Here is a 24,462-nt window from a genome sequence, read left to right on the forward strand (position 1 = left end):
ATTGCCGGAGCTTCACTTTCAGTTCGGTCTTTAGTGCAACGCCAGGCAGCAAAGCGATCGGTTTAGTTCGCTCTTAAATCGCTCAGGAATCTAGAGAATCCAGTAAATAATAAATTCAGTAACATGGACAGCAAACAGCCTCCGCCGTACAGTGAGCAGGCCGGATTCACGCCAGCACAGACCTATCAGCCCGGTGGCCCCACCCAGCCTCCAATGTACCCACCGATGCCACAGCCGCAGCAGCCTTCCACGGTGATCATCCAGACCACGACGACCTCCAACCTGGTGCCCATCGGCTCCGAGCCCACCCGCATCTGCTGCCCCTCCTGCCACGCCGAAGTCGTGACCACCGTGAAGAGCACTCCCTCCAGCAGGACGCACTGCTGGGCCCTCGTCATGTGCCTGCTCATGTAAGTACCAAGTCATATGTGTATAGACAGCTTTCCTTAACGTCACTGTTTGCCGTAATTGCCAGATAGAACGACTGAGGCGTTGGCCAGAGTGTTCACAGTGTTCAGAGATCTTCAGTTTGTAGAAATTCTTAGTTTTAAAGGTTTTAAATTAGGGATCCCATAACATTTAATTAATTAGTACTGTTTTTGCAATATTTTTCAAAATGAACAGAACCAAATTTTGACGATTAGGTCATTTTTAATGTTTAAACTTTAAATAAAGTTAAAAAACTATACTGCTTTACAAAGCTCAAAATTGACAAAGAAGTAATTTCATTAACTACAATGAATTGTTTGTGAAAAACAGGTAGAGATAGGTGTGTTGAGTAAAAGCCAATATATACATATATAAATATGTTTTAGTTTCTTTAAAGAAAATATATATAATAACTTGTTTGCATTGAGAACTCGTCAGTTTCTTGCCTTAAAATAAAAATGATACGCGCATGCAACTCTTGCGCCCTCTTATCGCTTTGAAAGTACAATAAGTTTCTACAGGCATATCGTCTGTGTGCAGGCCATACTTGAAAACAATGTTATCTCAACTGGAACTGGAGTTGAGTTGAGTGAGATAACAGAGCTGCGATAGCAAACAAGTGAACTGACTGAATTCGGGCTGCAAACGGCATCCGTAAGAGCGTTTATAGGCCAATTGGAATTAGCAATCGGGTTAATAAACTATTTCCCCGAACTTATCTAATCAATCTCCACCAATCTTTATCCACAGCTGCTGGCCATGCGTCTGTCTTCCCTATTGCATGGACTCGTGCCAGAATGCCAACCACTACTGTCCCAACTGCAGTGCCTACATCGGCACCTACGAGAACTAACGTCTATTCATGCACACAACTATCTATAGAGAACCCTAAAAATTAGCGTCATATTTCAGCGAAATTTAACTGTAAATATACTTGTACGACAGTCACACATTAAACATGAGATTCAAATAGGAAAAGCCGCAAATCACTCATGTGGGTCATAAAAAATACTCACCTTAGCTATTTTTTAGTTATTTAATTTTCATAATAGGAAGCCTAGTCATAGTCATAGTCATAGAAACTTTCATGACACGCAATGGATTTAATTTGGCATATCAGTTGCCGAGGATATTAGCAAGTGGGTATATGAGACTACAAACGACTTATTGCAACTTAACATTTTAGATCGATGACTATTGATGACTTGATGACTTTTATACAATCAGATTATAACGCTCAGCTAAGTTTATTAATGCAATTACTTAGATGGCTCATAAAATGCTATGGAGTTACTGGAACAAATGTCAATCGATTAAGTGCTGCAAGTGCATACTCTTCTATACCTCGGTGTATGGTTCATTTAGTAAAAAAGTACCTGTCGATTAGTCAGAAAAGATAAGGATAGAGCAATGTTGTCATTAAGTGGCCGGTGATTCCAGTGCAAGTCGCACCGCAAACATGAACAACTCCAGCTACGGAAATGGTAGCCCCGGGGCCAGACTGTGGGGTGGTAATGACCCAGATACCCATTTACACCCTGATCGGAGTGGGGGCTGGCGCACTACATGCTGTCTGTTGGCCACCAGCTGGTGCGGGTGAGGTGCCCGCCCTGCAAGGGTGAGGTCACGACTAGTCTGGTCACCGCCCCCACCCGGAAAACCCACCAGTTCGCCCTGACCTTGTACACCTGGTGGTGAGTGGAGAGTCCGGATTCCCCCTCACAGATTCACTAAACCAACATCCACAATCCACCAGCTGCTGGTCCTGGGTGTGCCTGCCATACTTCTTCAACTACTGGAAGAGTGTCCAGCTCTACTGTCCTAACTGCGGATGCCACATTGGGAGCTACACAGTTTGATTTGATAAACGTTTTTCGCACTGCCAGCAAGTATTTACGTGTATGGACTTTATAAAGAGAAAAATATACGTTCTAGATATTTGAAAATTTACACTTTATTTAAGCAACTATATTATGACAAATAAAATAAATTATTGAAGAAAAAGGAAATCAAAGAATGAAATACACGTTCTAGATATTTTAAAATTTACAATTTTTTAAAGCAATCATATTATGACAAAAAAATAAATTATTAAAAATAAGGAAATCAATTTTTTTCAAATACTTTTATATTTATTTGTACATTAGGGTGGACTTCTTTTAATGCCCCTAATGTCCCCAAGCTTTGGGGCAATGCGTGTGGCCTTTACATTAAAATAAACATTTTTGGTTTTCCCATAAATTCATTGACACAAAGTCTACCATTCAGACGTTAAAGAGCTGGATTATCTCATTTTAACTAAGGTGTGGATACATACATACATTGGTCGTATATAGCAATACTAGTGTCGCAATATATGTTCATTGTTTTGATTTCTAGTCTGAAATCAAGCAATTGTAGAAACAAAACTAAAATGCTTGAAATATCAGATTTTTAATTGAAAATTCGAAAAGACTCCAAGATTCACTTAGGTGCACCTCTAGTTCCCTAAGCAAAACCAATGTAAAAAAAGTTTTGCCCAAGACTCGGTTACACAAAAATCAAATGATCGATAGTTTTTACTGACACTAAATAGGTTGAATATTTTATTTTTCGGATATCTACTGTAAGCTGATAAAGCAATGTCTTTGAATTCGAATTTCGGGAACTCTTATCAATGTAATCCCCGTAGCAATAACTTATCGATATATGCAAGCTCATGCGATCGTATAGTTGTCTCGCTCACGCCAAGTGCAGAATGCTCAGCGTCATTTTTTTTGTTATTGTTTTCTTTTCCCGAAGCACATGCATTTCGCGGGAGCTTTCAGTTGCGGTTCGCAGTTTGCATTGGTCAGAAGAACATTTTGATTTTGCTGGAAGTAATTAAGGATTTTGGTTACCCTACGTGCCTGTTTATCAAATACCACGCTATCTATAATGGACTACAAGCGAGTTGACTCGCCGCCGGCTTATTCGGATGACTTTGCCACGGCTCCGCCGGCTGAGATGGCCTTGAACCAGTACCAGGCGTCGCCAAATCAGATTTACCCGCAGGTACAGCAATTACCGCAGACAACGCCGATGTCACCACCCCCGGTGAACGTTGTGCACCACCAGACCACGGTTGTGGTGGACACCCCTGGACAGGGAATGATTTGTCCCCATTGCAACGCCCGGATTCGCGTCCGAGTAGATCACCATCCTACTGGAAAAACTTACTGCCTGGCAGCGATCCTCTGCCTTTTCCTGTAAGTATATCAAATAAAACACAGCTGCGGGCAGATAAATAGCACCAAAGAGGCCAACATGTTTAAGTTTTTTTTAAATTTTCCATTTATCAAAAGACAGCAATCCATTTTATGGAAAACTCCACACTATGGAGATAATTATTTCAACATTTCAATATCAGAAGTCCAGCAGTCTGGGTGCTATTGCTGTGACCGCATCTGTTTTGTTGTGTTTACATTTAACAGGAAGCGTTCGATGAGTAAGCGACGATCGTGCCTGGTACTTTATAGCTAATTCTACCCTTTTTATCCTCCTCCAGTTGCTGGCCCTGCGTCTGCGCCCCTTGCTGCTGCAACTGCTGCTACAAGACCTCCCAATTCTGCCCCAACTGCAACGCCTGTTTGGGATCGTTTTGAAGACGCCAGCGAAAACGAAAACACTCGCCGATTTCATATCTACACATTCGTATTCTTCATTCTCGTACAACCAAGTATATGTATGTACATGTATGTCTTCATGAAGTGGCGCATTTATCATATAAACACTTACCATACTTAAGTTCTTTAATCGACTCTGCTTACTGTATGCGAAACTGTAAGCGAGAAAAGATAATCGAATAAAGCATTGCCAAGCGAAGCATTTTCTGGGATTCCCATTAACTGAATTTTGTTGGTCTGCTTTGCTTCTCTATTTCTGCCGATCTGGCAGCACTGTCGCTGGAAACGTTGTGAAAGTGAAAGGCAAATTGGCACTTACATTATCTTCACATTTTTGTGGTAGCACTGGTATCTCTTTTATAGCTAAGTCAATCTTATTTCAATATATTTTTTATTTAGTTAAATTAGATTATACTTAAATTCGTTAAGAACTACGAACTAAACTTAATCAATTATATATAGGAACACGTAAATTTTTTCTGTATGATCAAAGTTGAAATTAAAATAATTTCTTTTTTTTTAACAAAAAGCTTCGAAAAAATAGCACCATTACCAATCTTGTGATTAAATGGGCTCTATACCTACATTTTTTATGTTTTTTTAAAGTTTAACGTTTACCGTAAAAAAAGACTCCATACAGTTTTCTATTTATTTAAGATATTTAATCGTTCTTTTTGCATACCAGACGTTTTATTCGTAAATTGTTGTTTAACAACATTTTTTTAAATAAAGCAAATGTCGAAGTATAGTTAAAAGTCCTGGAGTCACAGCTTTGTTATTTGGTTTTTTTTTAACACCTTTTAACGAGGTACAAAAGTAGTGTAGATCGCACATTTAACAAACAAAATTTCTTATACCAAATTTTTTGACGAAATATGTTAATAACATTCGACAAGCCAGCTCGTAGCCAGCTCTCATTGTACATTGATCATGTTAAAAAACCTTTGCCGATCGGACAACTATACCCTATAGTAACCACATATGGTAATATGTATATACCCTATAAGAACGAGCATGTAAAATTTGATAATTTTTTGGTTTCGAAAAAACACTAAAAACGTGATTCTCTTCAATTTAAAATACCAAAACTGATATATGTAGGTACAGAGGGAAAATGCTTAGAAAGACAAATTAGTCATAACCATAGTTAATAACTATGCACAACGAAAAAAGCGACATTTGTTGCCCTGCAAAATATTTAAAATGTGGTCAACTTTCATAAAAATGAAAACAAGTTTTTTTTTTATTTCCAAAGAAAAAAATTATTGTTTTCGCCTTATCCAAAAAAAAACATTTGGATCATTGTTTTAGTAAAGTCATGCGAAAACTTAAAAATATCCTCTTTACAATTCAACCGAATGATCCCAAAATGCGGTGAGTAGCCTGCAGCATGCTGCTGCAACATGCGGCAGGAACCTTTTCTGATTGGCAACATTTTTTGAACGCGACGAACTAGGCAACCTGCCTTTGCCGCGCAAACAATAGCCGCACACCACTTTCGAAACTCCAGCAGTGCGCAGTGAGTTTTGGGGGCTCTGCGAAATTCTAGTTTGGCTTGGAAATTCTTTTGTTTCGGCAACGTGCTTTGTAAGTATACTGATACAAGCTTTAAATGCAAACCGCATATAAGTGTTACAAGTATGGACACCAGCTATTAAAGTCAAGTTCAAATAAATATTTTGAAAAAATCGGGTTAAGCTAAACACGTTGCTGAGCAAACAGGACAACGACTTCGGGATGATTGCCACTCCTCGAAAATTAGTTTTGGAAAACTGAGGAAGAGCACGCAGGTCGAAAGGTGGATTCCGGCGGGATATGTTAAGCACTGGCGCCGGACACACCCGCCGCTTAATGATGATTCTATGCTGTGGTCGGACCCAGTGTGAATATAAATAGACATGTTGATTTTAGGCGCGCACAAACAAATTGGGCGAGTACCCCACTGGAGCACTGGAGAGATGACGGATGGAATGGGGGTTGAAAGGGGCAAAAACAGAGAGACGCAATTGGACGATGACGACATCGACAGACAGGCACATACTTTCAGTTTCCACATGGCACGTGGATGAAGATGACCTCACACATTTTGGGATTTACCCTGAAAAGAATTGGAGTGACGGGAGATAGGGCTGATCACAGCTTGTTTGCATGGCGGGTGTGCAATTAAATTCACCACAACACAACTAATTAAATGCATATGCACCAACGACACGCGATGTTTCCAAGGTCTTTGCTGCAATCAATAACAAAGTTATAAAGCTTCTTGTTTTTTTTTGTTTTTCCTGCAGTTCAATCAACAAAATGTCTACTCCCGTTGGTCCGGAGCCCTGCAACGTGGTGTGCCCCAGCTGCCACCAGCAGGTCACCACCCGTATAGAGCCAAAGGCCACCACCAAGACCCATCTGATAGCACTGATCATGTGCCTGACCTGGTAGGCTGGAAGAACCCTTTACTTTGTTATCCTAACTAATTTCTCTGTCGAACAGCTGCTGGCCCTGTGCCTGCTGCCTCTACTGCACCCAATGTGCCCGGAACTCCGACCATCATTGCCCATCCTGCAACGCCTTTGTTGGCACCTACGAGCGTTGAAGAGATTTCGATTTTGAGGTTGTGGATTTTCGTAGTCTGCGGCCAGCAGCTGTGACGAAATGCACCCCCAAACTTCACTCATTTTACATTGTTACCTCTCTCACATTTATTATTACGCAATATTTTGATATTAAGCAAAATATTGTAGTACCAGCTAAAGCTTTTGTATTCTCAGCACAAAAATAAAAAGATTCAAGGAAGAAATCTTCGTGCTTTTAATTGACTGACAATATCAAAAAATAACATTTTTGTTAACCAACTATTTTAGTTTAATGTGTGTTAAGACGGGTTAATTTGGGGTGTTCGCCAACGCGTCTTTACCACTATTATTATCATTCACCAATAATATTTAGTTGCTGTCAAGTAGCTGTAAATTGGTTGGAGTGTCAGGACATTATTCATATGTCTGTGCTACAAAAATAACTTTCAATTTTTATAGAGTTCCTGTTAGAATTTAAACTTTATCAGCATCCCCATTTTTCAAAATAGCCTTAGACATAGTCGAAAAAATAATAATTGAAAACCTATTTTAACTTTGTTGTTTGTTAAACACATCGTATATACTCCGAGAAAAACTACAATTCAACGAGTTTAGAGCAAAGGATTGCAATGGATTACAAATCGGTAGACTATGTCAATCTCTGTAAATAAATAAGAACTATCTTTGATTTTTTATACATATATCAATATCAATATCAATTGGTCCTGTTTAATTGTTTATAATTTATGCATATATTTACATGATTGGCCAAAATGAGCTCTTTCTAACAAATGCCCAAATCAAACATGTAAAACCGTTTCCACACGGTTGGGAAAATGGCTATGTATTTATTTATTTTAAATGTGAGTGATATTAAAATTTTGTATGATCGTGAGCTTTAATTATTTATATATTCACAGCCACCTGCTCTTTTGAGTGGTATTTATATTGAGTGATATGGTGTAAACGAAATACATATAACAACGGCCATGGCCATGTACAACAAATCTATTGTAATTTTTTTTAAGCTAATGCTTGTAATCTTGTTCTTTTGTCATCCAATGGGATCGGTTCTGGAAGAGGAAGTGACTCAATTTGAGTTTCAATCAAAAAAGTAAAAAAACAAAAGAAAATATTATTTTGATATAGTCTGAAATTCAAAAGTTAATCGGAATTTGCTCGCCACCGAAAATCCCCTAGCGCACAATCAACGGCAAACCACCACTCTCACAACTGGGTAGAACGTAAGCTAACTTATTCGGGGCGCCCTCTGGGAGCACAATTTAGTTGCCAGTCTGAATTCGAACGCGTAGCACATCGGTCGGAAGTAAAAAAAAAAAGCGAAGAATGGAGAAGAACTTGCCCTATGACCATCACCACCAGCAGCCCGTGCCACAGGCACCGCCCAGTTATGACAACACCCAGCCGGGTTATCCGAATTTGAACCAGCCACAGCCGGTGATTTTGACACAACCTCAGGTTATGCAAGGTAAGTACGAAAAAAACTATTTTTAAATGGTTTATGCCCTTCTTTTTGAAAACTAATTAGTTATACATGAATACCGAATTTTTATACAGACAAATTTCGAAAGCGTGGATAGTACATGGAAATTATTCCAACCTAGAACTTGCCCTCAAAGCAAACATATGTACAAACAAAAAACTTTTGCGAAAATTTAATCATTTGCATTTTCTTCTTTATAAACAAATTAATTCTTCGAAGCAAAGATATTTATATTTAGAGGGATATACAAATATATATTAAATAAAAGTCGTTAAACCGATAGCTGTTGTTTTTCCAATTTACTTAATTGATTGCCGATAGAAGATTAAATACAAAAACTAACGTTTCGTCTGTTTTTTTTAGCACCCCCTAATGTGTTGGGTGGTGTTCCATCTATGGCCACGTGTCCGAGTTGCGGAGTTCGTAGGCAAACGAAGGTGGAATTCGAGCCAAGTACCAAGACCCATTTGCTGGCCCTTCTTATTTGTATGCTGGGGTAAGTAATTATAATTTGATCCTTTTGCCAACAAGGACTAATCCTTTTTTTAAGGGGCATTTGCTGCTGCTGCATTCCATACTGCACCGACTCCTGCCAATCGGCTAAACACACCTGTGGCAGCTGTGGAGCCTATGTCGGAACATACAAGAACTAGGGATCCTCTTCAAACCCCGAAATATCGAAAAGAATTCGACCTTCATCTGAAAGAATCCCAAAAAAAAAAATGTATTCCCAAAGGGCTTTTGCCTTTTCTTAACCCTGAAAATATTGTAAAACGCTAAAATAAATGAATAACTTGTTACTACTACGTGGAATTTGAAATCGGGGACTCAGAAAGAACTACATAGACTAAATATACATAAATATATGCCGGTTGCAAGTTCGTTTCAAGAATTGGAGCTTGGACAAACAAAAATGTTGATAATTTTAATTGAACTTGACTCCCCATCCCACGCCATTGTTTAAACAGAATCAATGAATTTAATCCACATAAGCAATCATTTGTTGTTTGCTGACGCAGCCTTATATTCACATTGGGCACTATACACAGTAAAATTGTAATTAAAATACAAAAAACAAGTGCACAAACTTATCGCTAAACAAAGAAACATTGCCGGGCAGAAAATTTTTCAACTTGAAAAATGTGATAATCCTTATTTTCTGTCTTATAAACAGACAATTCTTGTTTTTTAGGTCACAGCCTGCAAGATGGAAGTTAGGTTTTCGGTTTCCAACAATATGATGAAATTCTGTACATATCTATGTATTTACTCTCGATTTCATCAGTGCTTTCTCGTTTAATCTTTATTCTTTGAACTCGCGATTAATCGGAATTAAACTTTTACCGAGAACCAAGTTTTAATAAGTTAATAATGATAACCTTTGCAAATAGTTCAGTTTTAAATAATAAAAAAGTCTTAAAGAAACATTTGTCTTCAATTTCAGCATGTAATTGTTGGTGTTGAAACCACTAGAACAGTATTATAAATATTAACACCACTTGTAAACAAATTCATCTATTTGCTTAATGCTGTTCCAATTTCTAGTACTTTTATAAGCAATTGTGTCCAGCCGACTGTAAACATGTTGAGCAACATAGCCGTGTTGCACAAGCGAAATGATTTAAAACGGCTTAGTCAAAATCGAAGCTGAAACTTTCTACTAGAACTAAAAAACATGGATTTCAGTTACATAGTGAAATAAACTCGCAAACTTTTTTGTTTTTATTTTACCAACAACATTTACTTTATTTTTTTTAATTAGTATTGTAATCGGCACGCTGCTTTAAAATTGTAATGTAACAAGACTGATTTTATTTTGCAGCTTTGCTAATTTGTTTTGTATTATTCCCTTGTTCATACCCTTGCAGAGGGTATTATAGTTTCAGTCAGAAGTATATAAAATATATAAGTTTTTGGACAGCATCAGGAGAGAACAGGAGAGTCAATGTCTGTCTGTCCGCCCGTCTGTCCGTCCGTCTTCCCGTTCTTACGCAAAATAGTCCCTCACTTTTAAAGCTATTTGCATGAAACTTTCCCAGAACTTTCTTTCTACTGCAGGTATACAAGTCGAAAAGAGCCGCTTTGTATGACTACACTTAATATCTCCTAAGAAACAAATCGTGGAGAAAATTATAACAAATTAGAACTTTTCTGTTTCTTAATTTTTGTTTTACTTATTCGATAAAAAGTAAAGGTTTGATATCTTAAAGTTACGATTTAAAATGATTAAAATCGCACGACTTTATCATATAGCTCCTATGGAAAAAATCGGAATTTTAAATTTTCTATTTTTCAATTTTTTTTAAAATAATTTTCAATAATGCAGATTAACGATTTTGTTAATATCGGAAAATGAAATCGTATAGCTGCTCTTGGAACGATCAAATAATTGAGCTGAAAATCATCAAAGTTTAATTTTTTTAGACTATAATACACTTGCTTCTAATTCCATTCGAATTGGTCTTGCATAGATAATAATAAAGAACTGGCATGGGTTGAATTTTTAAGAAATATTTGTATATTTGTAGCTTAATCTGAAAAGCTATATGGATTTAAAAAAAAACAAAAAAAAAATTTATCAGTGAATCATTACGATGAAGGGAAGCTGCAAAAAGCATCAAAAATTGGTTCAGTATTGAGCTGAATATTTAAATTTCACTTTAAAACAAGTATATTTTTGTAAAGTAAATGCAATACGCTAATTGTAAAATATTAAAAATATACAAATCTTTAAAGCATACTTTATTCACATCGCTCTTATCAGAATTTAGATTGGAACTTTTTTCCGAAGGAAATCTGTTGAGCTTTATGTTCATGCTATTGCAATCGCTCAGTCGATGTTTGCAATACATGTAGTAATTTCGGATTATTTTAGCTGTCCCAACTGCGATTCAAAACCCAACTCGACTGAAAAAGTTTAAGATGGATTTTTGTTAAGTTATAATGTCTCATTTAGTTCAAAATCCATTGCAGTTTCAATTAATTTTCAGTGCTTTATGCTGCGGACGTCGATATTGTGGAGTAGGCATTTACGAAAGCACCTACAAATGCCGGTCTTGTGGCTGGAAAGGCGATCCAAACCACTCACACTGAAATTCCTCTAAAATAGAGAATAAGTGATCATTTTATATTTAAATAACATAATGATAGTAAAGTCAGCTGTTGCCTGTTGTGTTGTCAAAAGCAAAAGAAAACTCAAATCTTTAAAGCCCGAAGAGCTTTGAAATTGCACGTACAAAAAAAAAAAACTACACCGAATTAATTCAGCTAGATGAAAATATAAACCAATAGTGATTGTTTGAGATGAATTTGTCTATCAAATAAAGTTTATCCAAAACATAGAAGTATGCTATTAGTTTGGAAACTTATTAACAAATTTCTTCACAGAAATTTAAATTTTGAATTGTTGCAACGAAAATTAAACAAAGAATTTCTGGCTAAAGTTTTTTTAATTGGACTAAGATAGCATATAACTGCGCCAAAAACGATCGAATCAGCAGAAAATCGATGTAGCTTTTTTGATTTAAACATATGGGCTAAAAAACTGAAATGTAGTGTGTTTTAAAGTACTAAGTTTTTGTAAAAACTTCACTTGGCCCAAGGTGGCTTAAATATTTTTTTCAGCCAATTACGTTGTTTCTGGAAACGAAAGCGAAGTAACTCAAATCTCAATCTAGACCTAAAGAAACACAAAAACTAAAGAAAATAGTGTTTTCTCTGTTTTGTATAATAAAAACTTAATCGGAAATTGATGGCTTCAAAAAAAAAAAACGTCTGGGGAGCACATTTTAGTTGCCAGTCTGAATTCGAACGCGAAGCACATAAACAAAACTGAAACGAGAATATTGGTAGTTCGTTGAGCAAAGACCGTTTGACTCACTGAGCTATGTGAACGGTTCAGTTCTGATATTTTGGTAAATGGGTCCTAAAGTGATACCTATTTTTGGAGATAGCTCTGATAAATCACTTCGTGTTTCACAAACATTTTTAACGCTTTTTAAATTAAGTCAAGTTATTGACCTACGCTACTAATACCATTTAATGATCAATAACTTACAATTCACATTTTTATACAAAAACTATGGATTCGTTTGTTTTTTAAGCACACCCTAATGTTTTGGTTCGCGTTTTGGTTGCGGAGATCGTCAGCAGTCGACCGTCGTATTCGAGCCAAGTACCAAGACACATTTGGCCGCCTATCAGGACCAATCCTGTCTTTTTTATGGCCATATGCCTCCTCTTTGTTTGTTACTGCAGCGACTCTTTTAAGTCGACTATACACACCTGTAGTACCTGTAGTAGCCCGAACAAGCTCGCCCTTTTAAAACTTTCATAAAATATTTGGAATATTCTGACCTTCTTATTCTGACTTACTCTTCTGCCAGAATATATAACTTATACATTTCAATTAAAATAAATAAATAACTAATCGTTGATCTTTCTTGGAATTTGGAATCGGGAATTGCTTAGACTTAATACATATCGGCTATAAGTTCGTTTTAAATTTCATTCCGACCCAAAAACTTCTGATATCGCATTTTGTGACTACTCATTTTTATTTTAACAGAAAAAATTACTATATTTTTAATAAGTTTGTTCTGTAATCGGGACGCTGCTTTGAAATGGTTAAGTAACAAGGCTTTTGTCAGCTGACTGACTTTAAGGACTTCATCAGTTGAACGAAGCGTATTAGATACCGTAAATCAGCTAGACAATTTCAAAATAAATTTGCCCCCTGAAAATAATCGGTTTTTAGGTGGCGCCATCTGCCCGAAAATTAAAATCTATATCTATCTATAATAACTTCAAAAATATTGAAACGATTTGGAATTTTTAAATTAGTTGATAGATATTGCACAAATTAACAAATACAACGGTATAACTAACCTCTACCATGTCCCTGAGTGACATGGTAGACTAACGCGCTATGTGGGCGCATTATCCCAAATCTCCGGTTTTTATAGATTCCAAGATTTCGATATTCATATGGACAGACAGACGGACATAGAATATATTGACTTTATACGGAAAAGCTTCTTTCGACCTGTTACATACTTTTTAATGAATACAAGATACCATTTCGCTCCACGAGTAACTTTGCCTATTATTTTTGATGAGAGGAGAAAGAGAGCGAGAGAGTTAGAAAAGCAGCAATAGTTTTTTTTTAGATAAGAGCGTCGGCTCTGCCAGGTTGTTGAAAGAGTGATGAATTTGAGCAGCAATGAACTTCTGAAATGAAGGGCACTCACACAAATGAACCACGAGCCCATGAGTATCTTTGCCTTTTTTATATGTAGATAATAGTTAGTAGATTCTACACACAAACATATATATTGATTACATTGACAATTACATTGATCAAATAAGTGGATGAATTTTGTTTTTGTTTGGTTATATGGCATTTTTACAGCAGTAATGTAGTAAGTAATGAGGTATGGGAAGGTATCGCTTTTCCTAAGAGGTGTGAGCACCAAACAAACATATTTTAGAGCAAATACATTTTTTATTATTTTCTTGTTTCAGATAGTACCAACATACCAATTATTGCTTTTACAGTAGCGGGTCCATTATTGTGATAACAGCACTATAAATATCGGTAAGGTAGAAGTTTTTATGGGATAAACAAACTGATAAATAACTATTTTGGTGGAATAAAATTCACTAACATATAACTTAAGAGTAAATATTTCCTAGGGAGAATATCCATTTAGTTTGCAAAGGAATTATAACTATTTTATACGTCAAATTGAGCAAAGTTTTTTTTTTCGTGCAGCTTTTGTTTAATAAACAACGCACGCAATTTATTGTACATATGTGTGTGTTTATGTTTGAATAGAAGAAATTCATGGTACCATTAGCACCAACGAAAATTCTATTTCTCCCGCGCAGCTTTAAAAAGCTTTCGTTCCAGAACCAAGAATTCTTGTGTTTGATCAATGCTTTGCTCTCTCAGTTGGCAAACGTGGGAAAGGCTTTGTTAGGCTGTTTTGTGAAGAGCAATTTAGTTTCGTACCTGAATCGCAACGAGGAGCATATCTGTCGGAATTATAAAAAAAATAAAAAATGGATAAGGATATTCCCTTGGAACAAGCACCGCCCAGTTACAACGACACCCAGCCGGTCCATCCAAACCTTAATCAGACACAGCCGTTGATTATGGTACAGCCTCAGCCTATGCTGAGTAAGTAAGCCTATCCCAAACTGAAATAACATGTTTTAAAGCGCCAAAATCTTGTAAATACTGAAATTGTTTAAAGAAAATGATTGCAAGAGAAAGAAAAAGACTATTAAAATGTTTAAACATAGTGGTAAACTAACTACTGGTACATGTCGATAATTATTAAGTTTAAAAATCCAAAAAGCTCTACATTTCCTGGAAGACAATTATAGGGACTCTTGAGTTTTAATAAACTATTTTGTTAAAACTGTATCGATTTGGTATTTTCATTCCGTTTAAGCCGTTTTACATAGTACTCTAAATTATAATTCGAGGATTTTCTACATTCTTTCTGTGCCAATAACAAATCTCGTCACTGTATCATTAAAAGCATTACTCTTGCATAATAATGTAAATTTACAAATTTCATCAATCCCTTATATGGTAATATTGAATTGGTTTTGTTGCTTTCATTCTGTGAATAATATTAGCAAAAATTCATGTAATACAAAAAAAAAAACAATTACAAATTTTTCTTTTTAGCACTCCCGAATGTGTTGGGCAACTTTCCATCAACCGCAACGTGTCCTAGTTGCGGGGTCCGTAGCAAAACCAATGTCGAAATTGAGCCAAATACCAAGACTCATTTGATAGCTCTGCTTATCTGTGCGCTTGGGTATGTATTTTAAGTTTGACCCTTTAGCATATATTAACAAACCGGCTTTCAGTGGAATTTGCTGTTGCTGCATTCCGTACATGACCGACTCCTGTCAGTCGGCAAACCACACCTGTAGTAGCTGTGGAGAGTATGTGGGAACCTACAAGAACTAGTGATCATCTGCGAGTACCAAACATCCTCAAGAACCTGTACATTTTGATTCCTTTTTTTATTGATTTATATGATTAAATAAATAAATAATTAGCTGTAAACAACAAAGTAAAGTGAACTGAAACAACATACTAATACATAATAGATAATTTTCATAGTCGGGATCCCTCTGTATAGGGAGTACAGTGTAATGAATGTTATCAAAAACGTTTTGTTATAAAAACGTGATCTCGAGTTACAAATTACGAATTATGTAAAATCGTTTTTAGATATCTGAAGTAGGCAATAAAATGACATTTTTTTTCAGATTGCTATGTTGATCTTACTACTTATTGTTTTAAATCAGTATATTATTAACTTAGGTGGATCAAGCTATTTTTGGGCCAAGCAGACTGAGCAACCAATATTAAATTTGAAAAATCGAATAAAGGTTATTCCATATTAAAAAAGTACGCAATAAAAATAATAAAATCTTTCCAATCAATTAGTTAATTATCTATCATTTAATAGCAGTGGTAACCTTTTCTTTTGTGAGTGATTTGAGCCCCAGCTGTACAGTTCATAAATTAAAAGATTTTGCCCTCCAATAATAATAAAATCTATCCAATCAATTATTTAAGTATAAGCTTCCGATCTATGTATTTTGGGGTCCTGTTTACGAAAAAATAGGTCAAAGTTTGCGACAAGACCGATTTCTTCCAAAATAACGGTAAAAACCATTATTTTGGTTTTGTTTTTTTTTTTTATCAATAAATCCTATAAAATAAACTTTATCAAAAAAACTTTTGAATAACAGTTGGAGTTCTAGTAGAAATACGCATTTCCTGTTTAGAGAATTTTTGCGCAAAGCTGATAGTTTAGTTTGCATAAGCCTTTTGCCTTCAAGCCGTCATTTTAAAATGAGCGCACAATTAATTAAAACGGGGTGGCATCAATAAATTCTTACGGTGTAGACCTTACACTCGAATAACATCATAATTTTATTTTTATATAAATAACCGTTATGGTTTTTTTAAATTTAAATTTTGGTTTTATTTACTGATGGTTTTTATTATTGTTTTTTTTTTTTAATTTTGTTGCATATGCTGTAGATTTTTCTTTAAAAATGTTTAGAGTTTGGTGTTATTTTCTGTTTGTTATGGTTTTTTTTGCAGAATGGGAGGAAGGTGTTAGGGAAGAAATGAACGGAAGAAATGAAAAAATACTTGAAAATGATCGGGCGTTGGAGCTTTTCGGAAGTATTCTATTATTTTTTGGAAAAGAGAGAGTGAGAGAGGCAGATAGAGTTTTTTACCTCGACGAAAGACTGATGGACTGAATGAAGACTGAAGCGAACATGTCATAGTATATGTGGTGAGCTTTGGGGAGTGTCTATGCTATGTTATCTTCCGTTATTAATTGTTATTTTCAGACAATGGCTTGAGATACTCTACGCACGAAATTAGATTTACTAATGCGCATACTTCTGTGACTATAAGGAATAGTATTGTTACCATTAAAAAATAAGTATATATGTATGTATATTTTGGAATTGTTCGGTTTTTTGGCTTATTTTATCACTGCGCAAACTCAAAATGTATGTTTTGATTAGCATATACGAAAGCTTACTCTCTCACATTCAGATTAAAAAGCTTTATGTTTTAGTAGATAAATTCTTATCTTGATCTACACTTGGCTCTCTCTCTAATGGCAAGACTGGAAAAAAGTCAAACAAATTTTAGGCCGTTCAGGGAACAGCATTTAGTTTCGTGACTACAACGCAACGAGAAGCACATCTGCCGGATTTATAAACAGCGAAAAATGGAGAAGAATATTCCCTTGGAACAAGCACCGCCGAGCTATAATTCAACCCAGCAGCAGAATTCAAATCTAAATCAGGCACAGCCCTTGATTGTGGCACAGCCCCAGTTTGTGCAAGGTAAGTACGAAGAAAAACGTATCCTAAGGGCAAAACATTGTACTCGTACATATAAAAATTGCGTAGAAAGACTATCAGATGCCTCAGCCAAGAGTGCGAAGTAGAAAATGAGAAAATTCGTTTTTATTACGTGCTTTGCATAAAAAAATATTTAACTCATTTCTTTGGTTCCCGTTGTTTTTAGGTTTGTCAGGTTTTTATAAGTTCTTAAAATTACGCAGTGAAGGAGGCATCGCCGACCCTACAAAGTGTACATTTTTTTGATCAGCATCACTAAGAGAGTCGATCTAGCCATGTCCGTCTGTCCGTCCGCTATATAGCATATAGCTATATAGAACAATCGGAAAAATAAATGGAAAAATTACAACTTTGCTGTTTTTTTAATTTTTTTAGTTCTTCGAGATGTAGTAATAGTTAAATATTTCATTACAATCGATTTAATTTCAATAAAACCGGACGACTATGTCATATAGCTTCATTGAAAACAATCGGCATATTAAAAAAATTTACTTAAAAACTTCTCAATTTTTATTTTTTTTTAAATTTTGTTTAGAAATAGTAATAATTTAATAGTTCAGATTTACGACTTTAGTTTAATTTAAATCGGAAACCTTCATATAGCTGCCATAATTGAATAGTTGAGCTGAAAATCATCATAGCTTAAATGTTTTTAACCATATGCGCATATAAATCGAAATTTAAGTGTTTTCAAGAATATTTAATTTTTGCAACAGCTGCTTCTTTTCTTGTTTTTTTTTGTTTGTTTATTTTATATGCAATATCACGATTCCAAGAAGCTCACAGATTTCATAATTTCGTTAGTGTATTGCAATATTGAGTTGCACGCTTTATGAAAATACTTTTTTTAAAAATCTTACCTTTGAATTTTTTAAAAACTTTACTTTTTTATAGTACTTCCTAATGTGCTGGGGATGGTTCCATCAATGGCCACATGTCCGAGCTGCGGAGTCCGTAGAAAAACGAAAGTCGAATTTGAACCAAGTACCAAGACCCATTTATTAGCCATGCTTATCTGCTTGGTGGGGTATGTACATATAAATGTTTGATTTTTATACCAATACTAACAATCCTGTTTCTAGGGGCATTTGCTGTTGTTGTATCCCGTACTGCAGCCCCACCTGTCAGTCGGCCAAACACACTTGTGAAAGCTGTGGCGCCTATGTGGGAACCTACAAGAACTAGGAATCTCCTCGAAAACCAAATATCATTATATAAATTATATAAATTAATAAGCATATTTAAAACTATACCCCAGATTTGCAATTTGAATTCGAGTAATAATAAACAAGACAGGAAGCAAACTTCGGCAAGCCGAAGTTCATATACACTTGCAGCTATTTCAAAAACTAAATACTCTTGAAAACGTTAAAATTTTGCGTGTATGTTTAAAAACATTGAAGCTATTATGATTTGCAGCTTAATTTTGATAGTTTCTATGGCAGCTATACGATTGTTCCTATGGGAGCTATATGCTATAGTCGTCCGATTTTGTTGAAATTTAAACCGTAATTCTGAAATATTTAACCATTACTATATCTCGAAGCACTTAAAAAAAAAAAATAAAAAAACAGCAAAGTTATAATTTTTTTTATTTATTTTTATGATTGTTCCTATGGGAGCTATAAGCTATAGTCGTCCGATTTAGATGATTTAAACCGTAATTCTGAAATATTTAACCATTACTATATCTCGAAGAACTAAAAAAACAATTAAAAAACACCAAAGTTATAATTTTTTGTTGTTTATTTTTCCGATTGTTCCTATGGGAACTATATGCTATAGTCGTCCGATCCGGCTCGATCCGACTTATATACTACCTGCAATAGAAAGACAACTTTTGGGAAAGTTTCATGCAGATAGCTTTAAAACTGAGAGACTAGTTTGCGTAGAAACGGACGGACAGACGGACGGACAGACGGAGAGACGGACATGGCTAGATCGACTCTCCTAGTGATGCTGATCAAGAATATATATACTTTATAGGGTCGGAGATGTCTCCTTCACTGCGTTGCAAACTTCTGACTGAAATTATAATACCCTCTGCAAGGGTATAAAAACAGAATAAATATAAAATATACTGGAGCCTTATAAAATGTTGTACAGAAATTGACCGATTTTGACCGAATTGAGCCTAAGAGAACTAGAATTGACGAAGTAATCGTACTTGGACTACCAACTCTCATATCAGAATTAAAATTCATATATTGTATAGAACATATAACATTTTTGTCGCAGCAAATAAAGAACACCAGTCACGTCTGACCGTAAAACAGAATTACTTTTTTAACAAAGAAATTAATTGAGCTGAAAATCATCATAGCTTCAGTGTTTTTAAACATATACGCACATAAATAGAAATCGACTTCCTTTCTTGTTATTTATACATTTCAAATAAACCTTTTAATTTAACCTCTTGTCAGACAAAGTATTTTGTGAATATAACATTATTACATGTTCATGCTTTATTTCATTAACTTCAAATTTGTGCTTTTCCACAATATAATTGTAATCAATATGTACTCTCGATTTCATCACTTAATAACATTCGAGGCTTATCAGCTGCGCATGGAATTATTCTTAGAATTTGGGAAAACAATCTCGGGCTTGATTCTGTTGCTATTGGGAAGAGCTTAGTTTTGAAAATATGTTGTTCAGGAACAGACCAGCTTGTAAAAGGCGTTCGCCGGAAGTTTATAGAAATTTGTCGGAACAAAAAACCGCAAAGAGAGAACCATCTGAAGGATATACCCTCTTTGATGATTTGCATTTATCTTGGAGACAAAGAATTTGGTTTAATATGCGGTATGCTCCAGTGATAAAGTTGTCCTTAAACAGAGTTCAAATTGTATTTACCGACATATATTACAGCTCTCTTTACTGCTGTGGAAAACCAGGGATTAAGTAGTTGATTGAGTGTTGTGTATACAAAAAATAAAACAAAACAATTTTGACTTGCTATTAATGTGTCATCTTATTAACGTTAAATTTCGTTATTTATTTATTTATAAATTGACTAAAAATATGTTCGATTCAGAATCTCATTCTTATCAATATTTTTGTACTTACTGCTGAATTTGACAAACGTCACAACAATTATTATAATTACCAATCAAAAAAATATATTTTTTGAATTTCCGTTATTGCACTTTTTACTAAAATAACGATTAAAACATTTTGGGTTTTTAAAAACTATTTTAAAGTAAATGGCCTTTATGGGGATCTTAGCATTTTCGAGCCAAAGTCGTTTAAGAAGCAAGCCGAGCAAATCCCTTGGACTAAAAAACTAAGATGACATAATATATGTTTATATACTTATGCCCACCAGTGTTTGGGAGTATGTACTTATATCTAGGTACTGATCTTAAGGCTGTTTTCTATAAGGAATTTTATTCTCTCCCTTTTAAATAGTAGACATTGGTACAAAATAAATTTAATAAATACCCAAATTAAGTCTAAGGGTCTGTGCAATGGTCTTAAAGTTTCCATAAAAATTACTCATACGGCATGTAAGCCAGTTTGTGTTTTGGGCAAGCAAATTTTTTTTGATGTCGTTTTTAAAAGGTAACAAAATTGAGAGCAGAAAATTTTGTTTGGTTGGAAAGGAAAGTTCCGATTTTGAAGAAAAAAAACCTTGCCATCAAAGAGGTCCTTTCTGCATTGCTTTTCAGCACACTTCTTTTAAAGCGAACCGTGTCTAAAAGTGCTCAAACTGTTGCAAAGATTCTGGTTACAGTATAGAAAAATATGGGAATTTAAGTACGTCCATTGCAGCACATCAAGGAACAAGTTATACGTTTCCATGAAGAATATTCTAATATGTATTAAAAAAAATATTAAATATTAAAATAATAAATATTAGTTCTACTTAAAGTTTCTTTGGGTACTCTTTTTAGTATTAAACAAGCTATGGACGATACAACCTTACGGAAGTTTCAAGGACCTGGATAGAAATATTAGGTAAAGTTTTTAAACAAACTTCAAACTGCAAAATACCATTCAAAGGAAAAACGGGATAAATCGTAGTTTTTCAAGGACCTGGATAGAAATATTAGGTACAGTTTTTAAACAAACTTCAAACTTCAAAATACCATTCAAAGGAAGAACGGGAAAAATCGTAGTTTTTCATAACACCAAAATTGGTTGTGGTTCTCGATAGCTGCCAAATCAGTTCTCGAAGCGCAGTTTACATATTAGACGTTACTGTGGAGGCCCTCGGCTTAGATTTGGAAATGCTCCTCAAAAGGTACATATTTATATGTAAAATTTGTTTTTTTTTTAAATTTTTGATTTATTATGAATGCGTAATTTCACTGCACCTTAAAGAAGTTAATTTCGCCGCATATGCTAGATAGATATATGTTTTTTATTTACGAGTGCGTTTTCAAAATATCATAAGTCTGCTGCAACTTCTCGAGAGCTCGAAATTAATAAGTAATAAACAATTTTAATTACAAAAAGTATTTTTTTTAAAATTTTACCAATTCCTTACCTTACTAGTACTTATTTTCGCCACTTCCTTGTATTTTATCTAGATCAAAAAAACAAGGTCCTTTCCCAACCCGGATACCCATACATGATGACAATTTCCTTTAAGATAATAGCATTTTTTTTTCAGTTCCGTCTAATTTTGTGACTGTGAAAAAATCTCTTTCATTTTTAACAAATAAAGATGTTTGGATTTATGTACAATATAGTTACCAGCCAATAAGATAAAAAGCTAAAAAGGTATAGCTTTTATAGACATTGTTGCCAGCAACACACTTCAGCTGTAGCAATGTTGTGCAACATCGGCAGCGCAAAGACGAAATCGCGAGAGTCGGATTGAGTTTCAGTTCGTAGTTGGCTCCCAAACGAAGATGCAGTACAATCAGCCGCCGGCGGGGCCCACTGGTTATCCCCACCAGATGCCACCGCCTAGCTACGAGCAGGTGGTTCATGTGCAGGCACCAATCCGAGTGGTTCACGCTGCAGCACCCCCACCCGTGGTGATCATTCAACGTGGGTCTTTTCGTGACGTCAAGAACAAGTTTAGAATAGTAAACACTGTTTGTAATTTACAGATCAAGCTGTCTTGCCCGTGGGTCCCGATCCCAGCTTCATTACCTGCCCGCACTGTCATGTCCAGAAGCTCACCCGCGTTGAGTACACGCCCAGTGTGAAAACCCACTGCATGGCCGCCCTCCTCTGTATTGTTGGGTAAGATCTCTGGACCTCCTCTTGTTATATACTTCAGCTTCAGCTTCACCTTATCTAATCTCTTAATGGAAAAACCACAGGCTCTGGTGTTGCGCATGTCTGCCCTACTGCGCCACTAGCTGCATGAATGCCAACCACTTTTGCGGCAACTGCAACAAGTTCGTCGGCGTCTACAACGGTGATTTGTAATCCCTACAAAAAAAAAATAAACAGTACCAAACGAACCGAACCAAATCGAACCGATCACAACACCCTCCACACACAATCACACAAATCATTGAGAATGCGAACATTTTTGTTTAGGTGTCGCCAGACGATGAAATTCCCCCAGCAGGGTAAACAATCGGGCCGGCGAGCTTTTGTCTTTACTTGATAAGAAAACGCGATACGAGGCACTTTTTTTTTGTTTCCACGGTGCTCCCTTGTGTCATTTTCCAGCGAGTCACACATCCAGAAAGGCCAAAAATATGGATCCCGTCTATCCAGCTGCGCCCTTGGAGGCACCCAAGGGATCTGGAGAGCTGCTGGCGGCACCCGAGCACCAGCATCTCCTCCCACCGGCGCCACCGAGTTACGACCAGGCCACATCGACTCCGGCTGAAGCTAAGGGACCAGCTCTAGAAGCACCGACCTCAGCAGCTACTGCCACCCAGCATACGGTCATCGTAATTCCCACTTCGCCATACGGTCCCGAGCCCATAGACGTACAGTGTCCGCATTGCCACAATTTCGCCCGGACACGGGTCTCCTGCAGGCCCAACTCGCGCACCCATCTGTTTGCCTTGTTATTGTGCCTATTCCAGTAAGTAAACGAACAAAATAGTTAAACAAATTAGGCTTACAAACATGAGTCTTAAATAAATTAAGACAAAATTTGTACGTATACAAAGTAACCATTAACCATGGATTTCTATGTTTGTTCTTATCAATATTGTGAGTTAACTTCAACTTGAAAGGTTGCGACGCTTTTTTTTTTAAATCACAGAAAAGATAAAATTGAACGGGTGGCCAATAAAGCTTGATAAGTAAGCAAACCCTGCCTCAATTAAATATTAATGCATAAAAAAACTGATAGTTTAGTTTTGACAAATAATAATAACTAAAAAATATAGCACCTATACTTTTTAAATTAATTTCTATACTACAGTCTAAGGTATTTTTTTAAACCTTCTTGATACATTTTTCTTACCCATTAGTTTAAAATTCATGTAAGTTTAGTTTCTATCACAATTGGGTGTGTTTGCCGAAAAAAAGAAGCCATAAAATAACTCTTGAGAAATTGGACAATGTGGCTTATAAATGCGATATGTTATCTCTTTTATCAAAAAAATTTTCGTAATACGAACGTCGTATCAATGATATGAATTAACATCTTTCTGACAGGCCGGTTTGTACAAGCCACTTTTAACCATAAAAAAACTGTTGGATACGAGGATAATATGGATATTACCTTAAAGCATCGAATTAAGTTCAATATGAAATGGGATGCAACAAAATGTATTATTTGTTACTGGTTAAATCATTTTTAAATGTATATGTCTTATTTAATGTCTTAAGTTATGTTTAAGTAATATTCAACAAATTTTAATAATATTTAGTAATAAAAACCATGAACTTAAGTCAAACAATTTTTCTGGTAAAGTAAATTTACAATGTTTATTTTACCTTTAAAGAAAGATTAAAGCTATCTTATTGTTTTCAGTGAGGATTACACTTATCTATGATTCATTCAATTGGTTCTTTCACTTTTTACAGGTTGTACTGCTGTGTGTGTCTGCCATATTGCATTTCCAGCTGCATGAACACGAATCATTACTGTGGCATGTGCGATCGCTATTTGGGCACCTACGATCGCAAGTAAGCAAAACTGAGGAGTTTTCGTATGATTGCTCCGTTCATATGTACACATTTTCTTCAAGTAATTAGTAAATACAAATTTTGCAATACGCAAACTGATACAAATTCAAGTATAACACATTTAAAACTGGAATTTCAAGCTTTAATTTTGCTGAGAATTCAATTTAAGTAAGATGTTTAACAAAAGGGTTATATTAGTAAAGAACCCAGTTATTTTTAAATTTTGGAAATGTAAACCAAATATTTGAAGAGAGAAAATAAATATTATTTGCTAATAAAATCTAAATTTGAAATGTAAAGTGAAAATTTACAAAAACAACAGTGAAACTGGTTCTTA

General features: G+C 35.5%; 9 protein-coding genes across 10 annotated transcripts; all 9 read left to right on the forward strand.

Annotated features, from left to right (window-relative positions):
* Nucleotides 1–17: 17 nt before the first annotated feature.
* Nucleotides 18–1,407, forward strand: LOC128255516 (lipopolysaccharide-induced tumor necrosis factor-alpha factor homolog). The gene is made up of 2 exons (XM_052985167.1): nt 18–410; nt 1,180–1,407. The coding sequence occupies exons 1-2, from the start codon at nt 124–126 to the stop codon at nt 1,280–1,282; spliced, it is 390 nt and encodes a 129-aa protein (XP_052841127.1). The 5' UTR covers nt 18–123; the 3' UTR covers nt 1,283–1,407.
* Nucleotides 1,408–1,550: 143 nt separating this feature from the next.
* Nucleotides 1,551–2,432, forward strand: LOC128255518 (lipopolysaccharide-induced tumor necrosis factor-alpha factor homolog). The gene is given in 3 exon segments (XM_052985169.1): nt 1,551–1,991; nt 1,993–2,123; nt 2,186–2,432. Coding segments are annotated over 3 exon segments (315 nt in total). The 5' UTR covers nt 1,551–1,910; the 3' UTR covers nt 2,289–2,432.
* Nucleotides 2,433–3,221: 789 nt separating this feature from the next.
* LOC128255513 (lipopolysaccharide-induced tumor necrosis factor-alpha factor homolog) lies at nt 3,222–4,300 on the forward strand. Its single transcript, XM_052985163.1, has 2 exons — nt 3,222–3,656; nt 3,956–4,300. Exons 1-2 carry the CDS (start codon nt 3,346–3,348, stop codon nt 4,050–4,052), a joined length of 408 nt encoding a protein of 135 aa, XP_052841123.1. The 5' UTR covers nt 3,222–3,345; the 3' UTR covers nt 4,053–4,300.
* A 1,240-nt stretch (nt 4,301–5,540) lies between these two features.
* On the forward strand, nt 5,541–6,867 carry LOC128255519 (lipopolysaccharide-induced tumor necrosis factor-alpha factor homolog). Of its 2 annotated transcripts, none has more exons than XM_052985171.1 (3): nt 5,541–5,592; nt 6,362–6,505; nt 6,561–6,867. In XM_052985171.1, exons 2-3 carry the CDS (start codon nt 6,375–6,377, stop codon nt 6,661–6,663), a joined length of 234 nt encoding a protein of 77 aa, XP_052841131.1. In that variant the 5' UTR covers nt 5,541–5,592; nt 6,362–6,374; the 3' UTR covers nt 6,664–6,867. The 2 variants fall into 2 exon arrangements, with proteins under 2 accessions (XP_052841131.1, XP_052841130.1); XM_052985170.1 differs by having other exon boundaries at nt 5,542–5,660.
* A 1,043-nt stretch (nt 6,868–7,910) lies between these two features.
* LOC128255306 (lipopolysaccharide-induced tumor necrosis factor-alpha factor homolog) lies at nt 7,911–8,953 on the forward strand. Its single transcript, XM_052984831.1, has 3 exons — nt 7,911–8,132; nt 8,511–8,643; nt 8,698–8,953. The coding sequence occupies exons 1-3, from the start codon at nt 7,991–7,993 to the stop codon at nt 8,798–8,800; spliced, it is 378 nt and encodes a 125-aa protein (XP_052840791.1). The 5' UTR covers nt 7,911–7,990; the 3' UTR covers nt 8,801–8,953.
* Nucleotides 8,954–14,103: 5,150 nt separating this feature from the next.
* Nucleotides 14,104–15,253, forward strand: LOC128255308 (lipopolysaccharide-induced tumor necrosis factor-alpha factor homolog). Its single transcript, XM_052984833.1, has 3 exons — nt 14,104–14,328; nt 14,848–14,980; nt 15,033–15,253. The coding sequence occupies exons 1-3, from the start codon at nt 14,211–14,213 to the stop codon at nt 15,133–15,135; spliced, it is 354 nt and encodes a 117-aa protein (XP_052840793.1). The 5' UTR covers nt 14,104–14,210; the 3' UTR covers nt 15,136–15,253.
* Nucleotides 15,254–16,860: 1,607 nt separating this feature from the next.
* LOC128255307 (lipopolysaccharide-induced tumor necrosis factor-alpha factor homolog) lies at nt 16,861–18,347 on the forward strand. The gene is made up of 3 exons (XM_052984832.1): nt 16,861–17,051; nt 17,964–18,096; nt 18,152–18,347. The coding sequence occupies exons 1-3, from the start codon at nt 16,934–16,936 to the stop codon at nt 18,252–18,254; spliced, it is 354 nt and encodes a 117-aa protein (XP_052840792.1). The 5' UTR covers nt 16,861–16,933; the 3' UTR covers nt 18,255–18,347.
* Nucleotides 18,348–21,821: 3,474 nt separating this feature from the next.
* LOC128255305 (lipopolysaccharide-induced tumor necrosis factor-alpha factor homolog) lies at nt 21,822–22,488 on the forward strand. Its single transcript, XM_052984830.1, has 3 exons — nt 21,822–22,070; nt 22,133–22,268; nt 22,349–22,488. Exons 1-3 carry the CDS (start codon nt 21,929–21,931, stop codon nt 22,455–22,457), a joined length of 387 nt encoding a protein of 128 aa, XP_052840790.1. The 5' UTR covers nt 21,822–21,928; the 3' UTR covers nt 22,458–22,488.
* Nucleotides 22,489–22,735: 247 nt separating this feature from the next.
* LOC128255304 (lipopolysaccharide-induced tumor necrosis factor-alpha factor homolog) lies at nt 22,736–24,411 on the forward strand. The gene is made up of 2 exons (XM_052984828.1): nt 22,736–23,070; nt 24,024–24,411. The coding sequence occupies exons 1-2, from the start codon at nt 22,736–22,738 to the stop codon at nt 24,127–24,129; spliced, it is 441 nt and encodes a 146-aa protein (XP_052840788.1). The 3' UTR covers nt 24,130–24,411.
* The last annotated feature ends 51 nt before the right edge of the window (nt 24,412–24,462 follow it).

This window comes from Drosophila gunungcola, assembly GCF_025200985.1.
Source record: "Drosophila gunungcola strain Sukarami chromosome 2R unlocalized genomic scaffold, Dgunungcola_SK_2 000011F, whole genome shotgun sequence".
Classification (NCBI taxonomy): Eukaryota; Metazoa; Arthropoda; class Insecta; order Diptera; family Drosophilidae; genus Drosophila; species Drosophila gunungcola.

Coding starts and splice junctions, on each gene's coding strand:
- LOC128255516 (XM_052985167.1), top strand. CDS start 124: ATGGACAGCAAACAGCCTCCGCCGTACAGTGAGCAGGCCGGATTCACG. Junction 411..1,179: donor CTCGTCATGTGCCTGCTCAT/GTAAGTACCAAG, acceptor CTTTATCCACAG/CTGCTGGCCATGCGTCTGTC.
- LOC128255519 (XM_052985171.1), top strand. CDS start 6,375: ATGTCTACTCCCGTTGGTCCGGAGCCCTGCAACGTGGTGTGCCCCAGC. Junction 6,506..6,560: donor CTGATCATGTGCCTGACCTG/GTAGGCTGGAAG, acceptor TCTGTCGAACAG/CTGCTGGCCCTGTGCCTGCT.
- LOC128255308 (XM_052984833.1), top strand. CDS start 14,211: ATGGATAAGGATATTCCCTTGGAACAAGCACCGCCCAGTTACAACGAC. Junction 14,329..14,847: donor ACAGCCTCAGCCTATGCTGA/GTAAGTAAGCCT, acceptor TTTTCTTTTTAG/CACTCCCGAATGTGTTGGGC. Junction 14,981..15,032: donor CTGCTTATCTGTGCGCTTGG/GTATGTATTTTA, acceptor ACCGGCTTTCAG/TGGAATTTGCTGTTGCTGCA.
- LOC128255307 (XM_052984832.1), top strand. CDS start 16,934: ATGGAGAAGAATATTCCCTTGGAACAAGCACCGCCGAGCTATAATTCA. Junction 17,052..17,963: donor ACAGCCCCAGTTTGTGCAAG/GTAAGTACGAAG, acceptor ACTTTTTTATAG/TACTTCCTAATGTGCTGGGG. Junction 18,097..18,151: donor ATGCTTATCTGCTTGGTGGG/GTATGTACATAT, acceptor TCCTGTTTCTAG/GGGCATTTGCTGTTGTTGTA.
- LOC128255305 (XM_052984830.1), top strand. CDS start 21,929: ATGCAGTACAATCAGCCGCCGGCGGGGCCCACTGGTTATCCCCACCAG. Junction 22,071..22,132: donor ACCCGTGGTGATCATTCAAC/GTGGGTCTTTTC, acceptor TGTAATTTACAG/ATCAAGCTGTCTTGCCCGTG. Junction 22,269..22,348: donor GCCCTCCTCTGTATTGTTGG/GTAAGATCTCTG, acceptor GAAAAACCACAG/GCTCTGGTGTTGCGCATGTC.
- LOC128255304 (XM_052984828.1), top strand. CDS start 22,736: ATGGATCCCGTCTATCCAGCTGCGCCCTTGGAGGCACCCAAGGGATCT. Junction 23,071..24,023: donor TTGTTATTGTGCCTATTCCA/GTAAGTAAACGA, acceptor CACTTTTTACAG/GTTGTACTGCTGTGTGTGTC.
- LOC128255306 (XM_052984831.1), top strand. CDS start 7,991: ATGGAGAAGAACTTGCCCTATGACCATCACCACCAGCAGCCCGTGCCA. Junction 8,133..8,510: donor ACAACCTCAGGTTATGCAAG/GTAAGTACGAAA, acceptor TGTTTTTTTTAG/CACCCCCTAATGTGTTGGGT. Junction 8,644..8,697: donor CTTCTTATTTGTATGCTGGG/GTAAGTAATTAT, acceptor CCTTTTTTTAAG/GGGCATTTGCTGCTGCTGCA.
- LOC128255513 (XM_052985163.1), top strand. CDS start 3,346: ATGGACTACAAGCGAGTTGACTCGCCGCCGGCTTATTCGGATGACTTT. Junction 3,657..3,955: donor GCGATCCTCTGCCTTTTCCT/GTAAGTATATCA, acceptor ATCCTCCTCCAG/TTGCTGGCCCTGCGTCTGCG.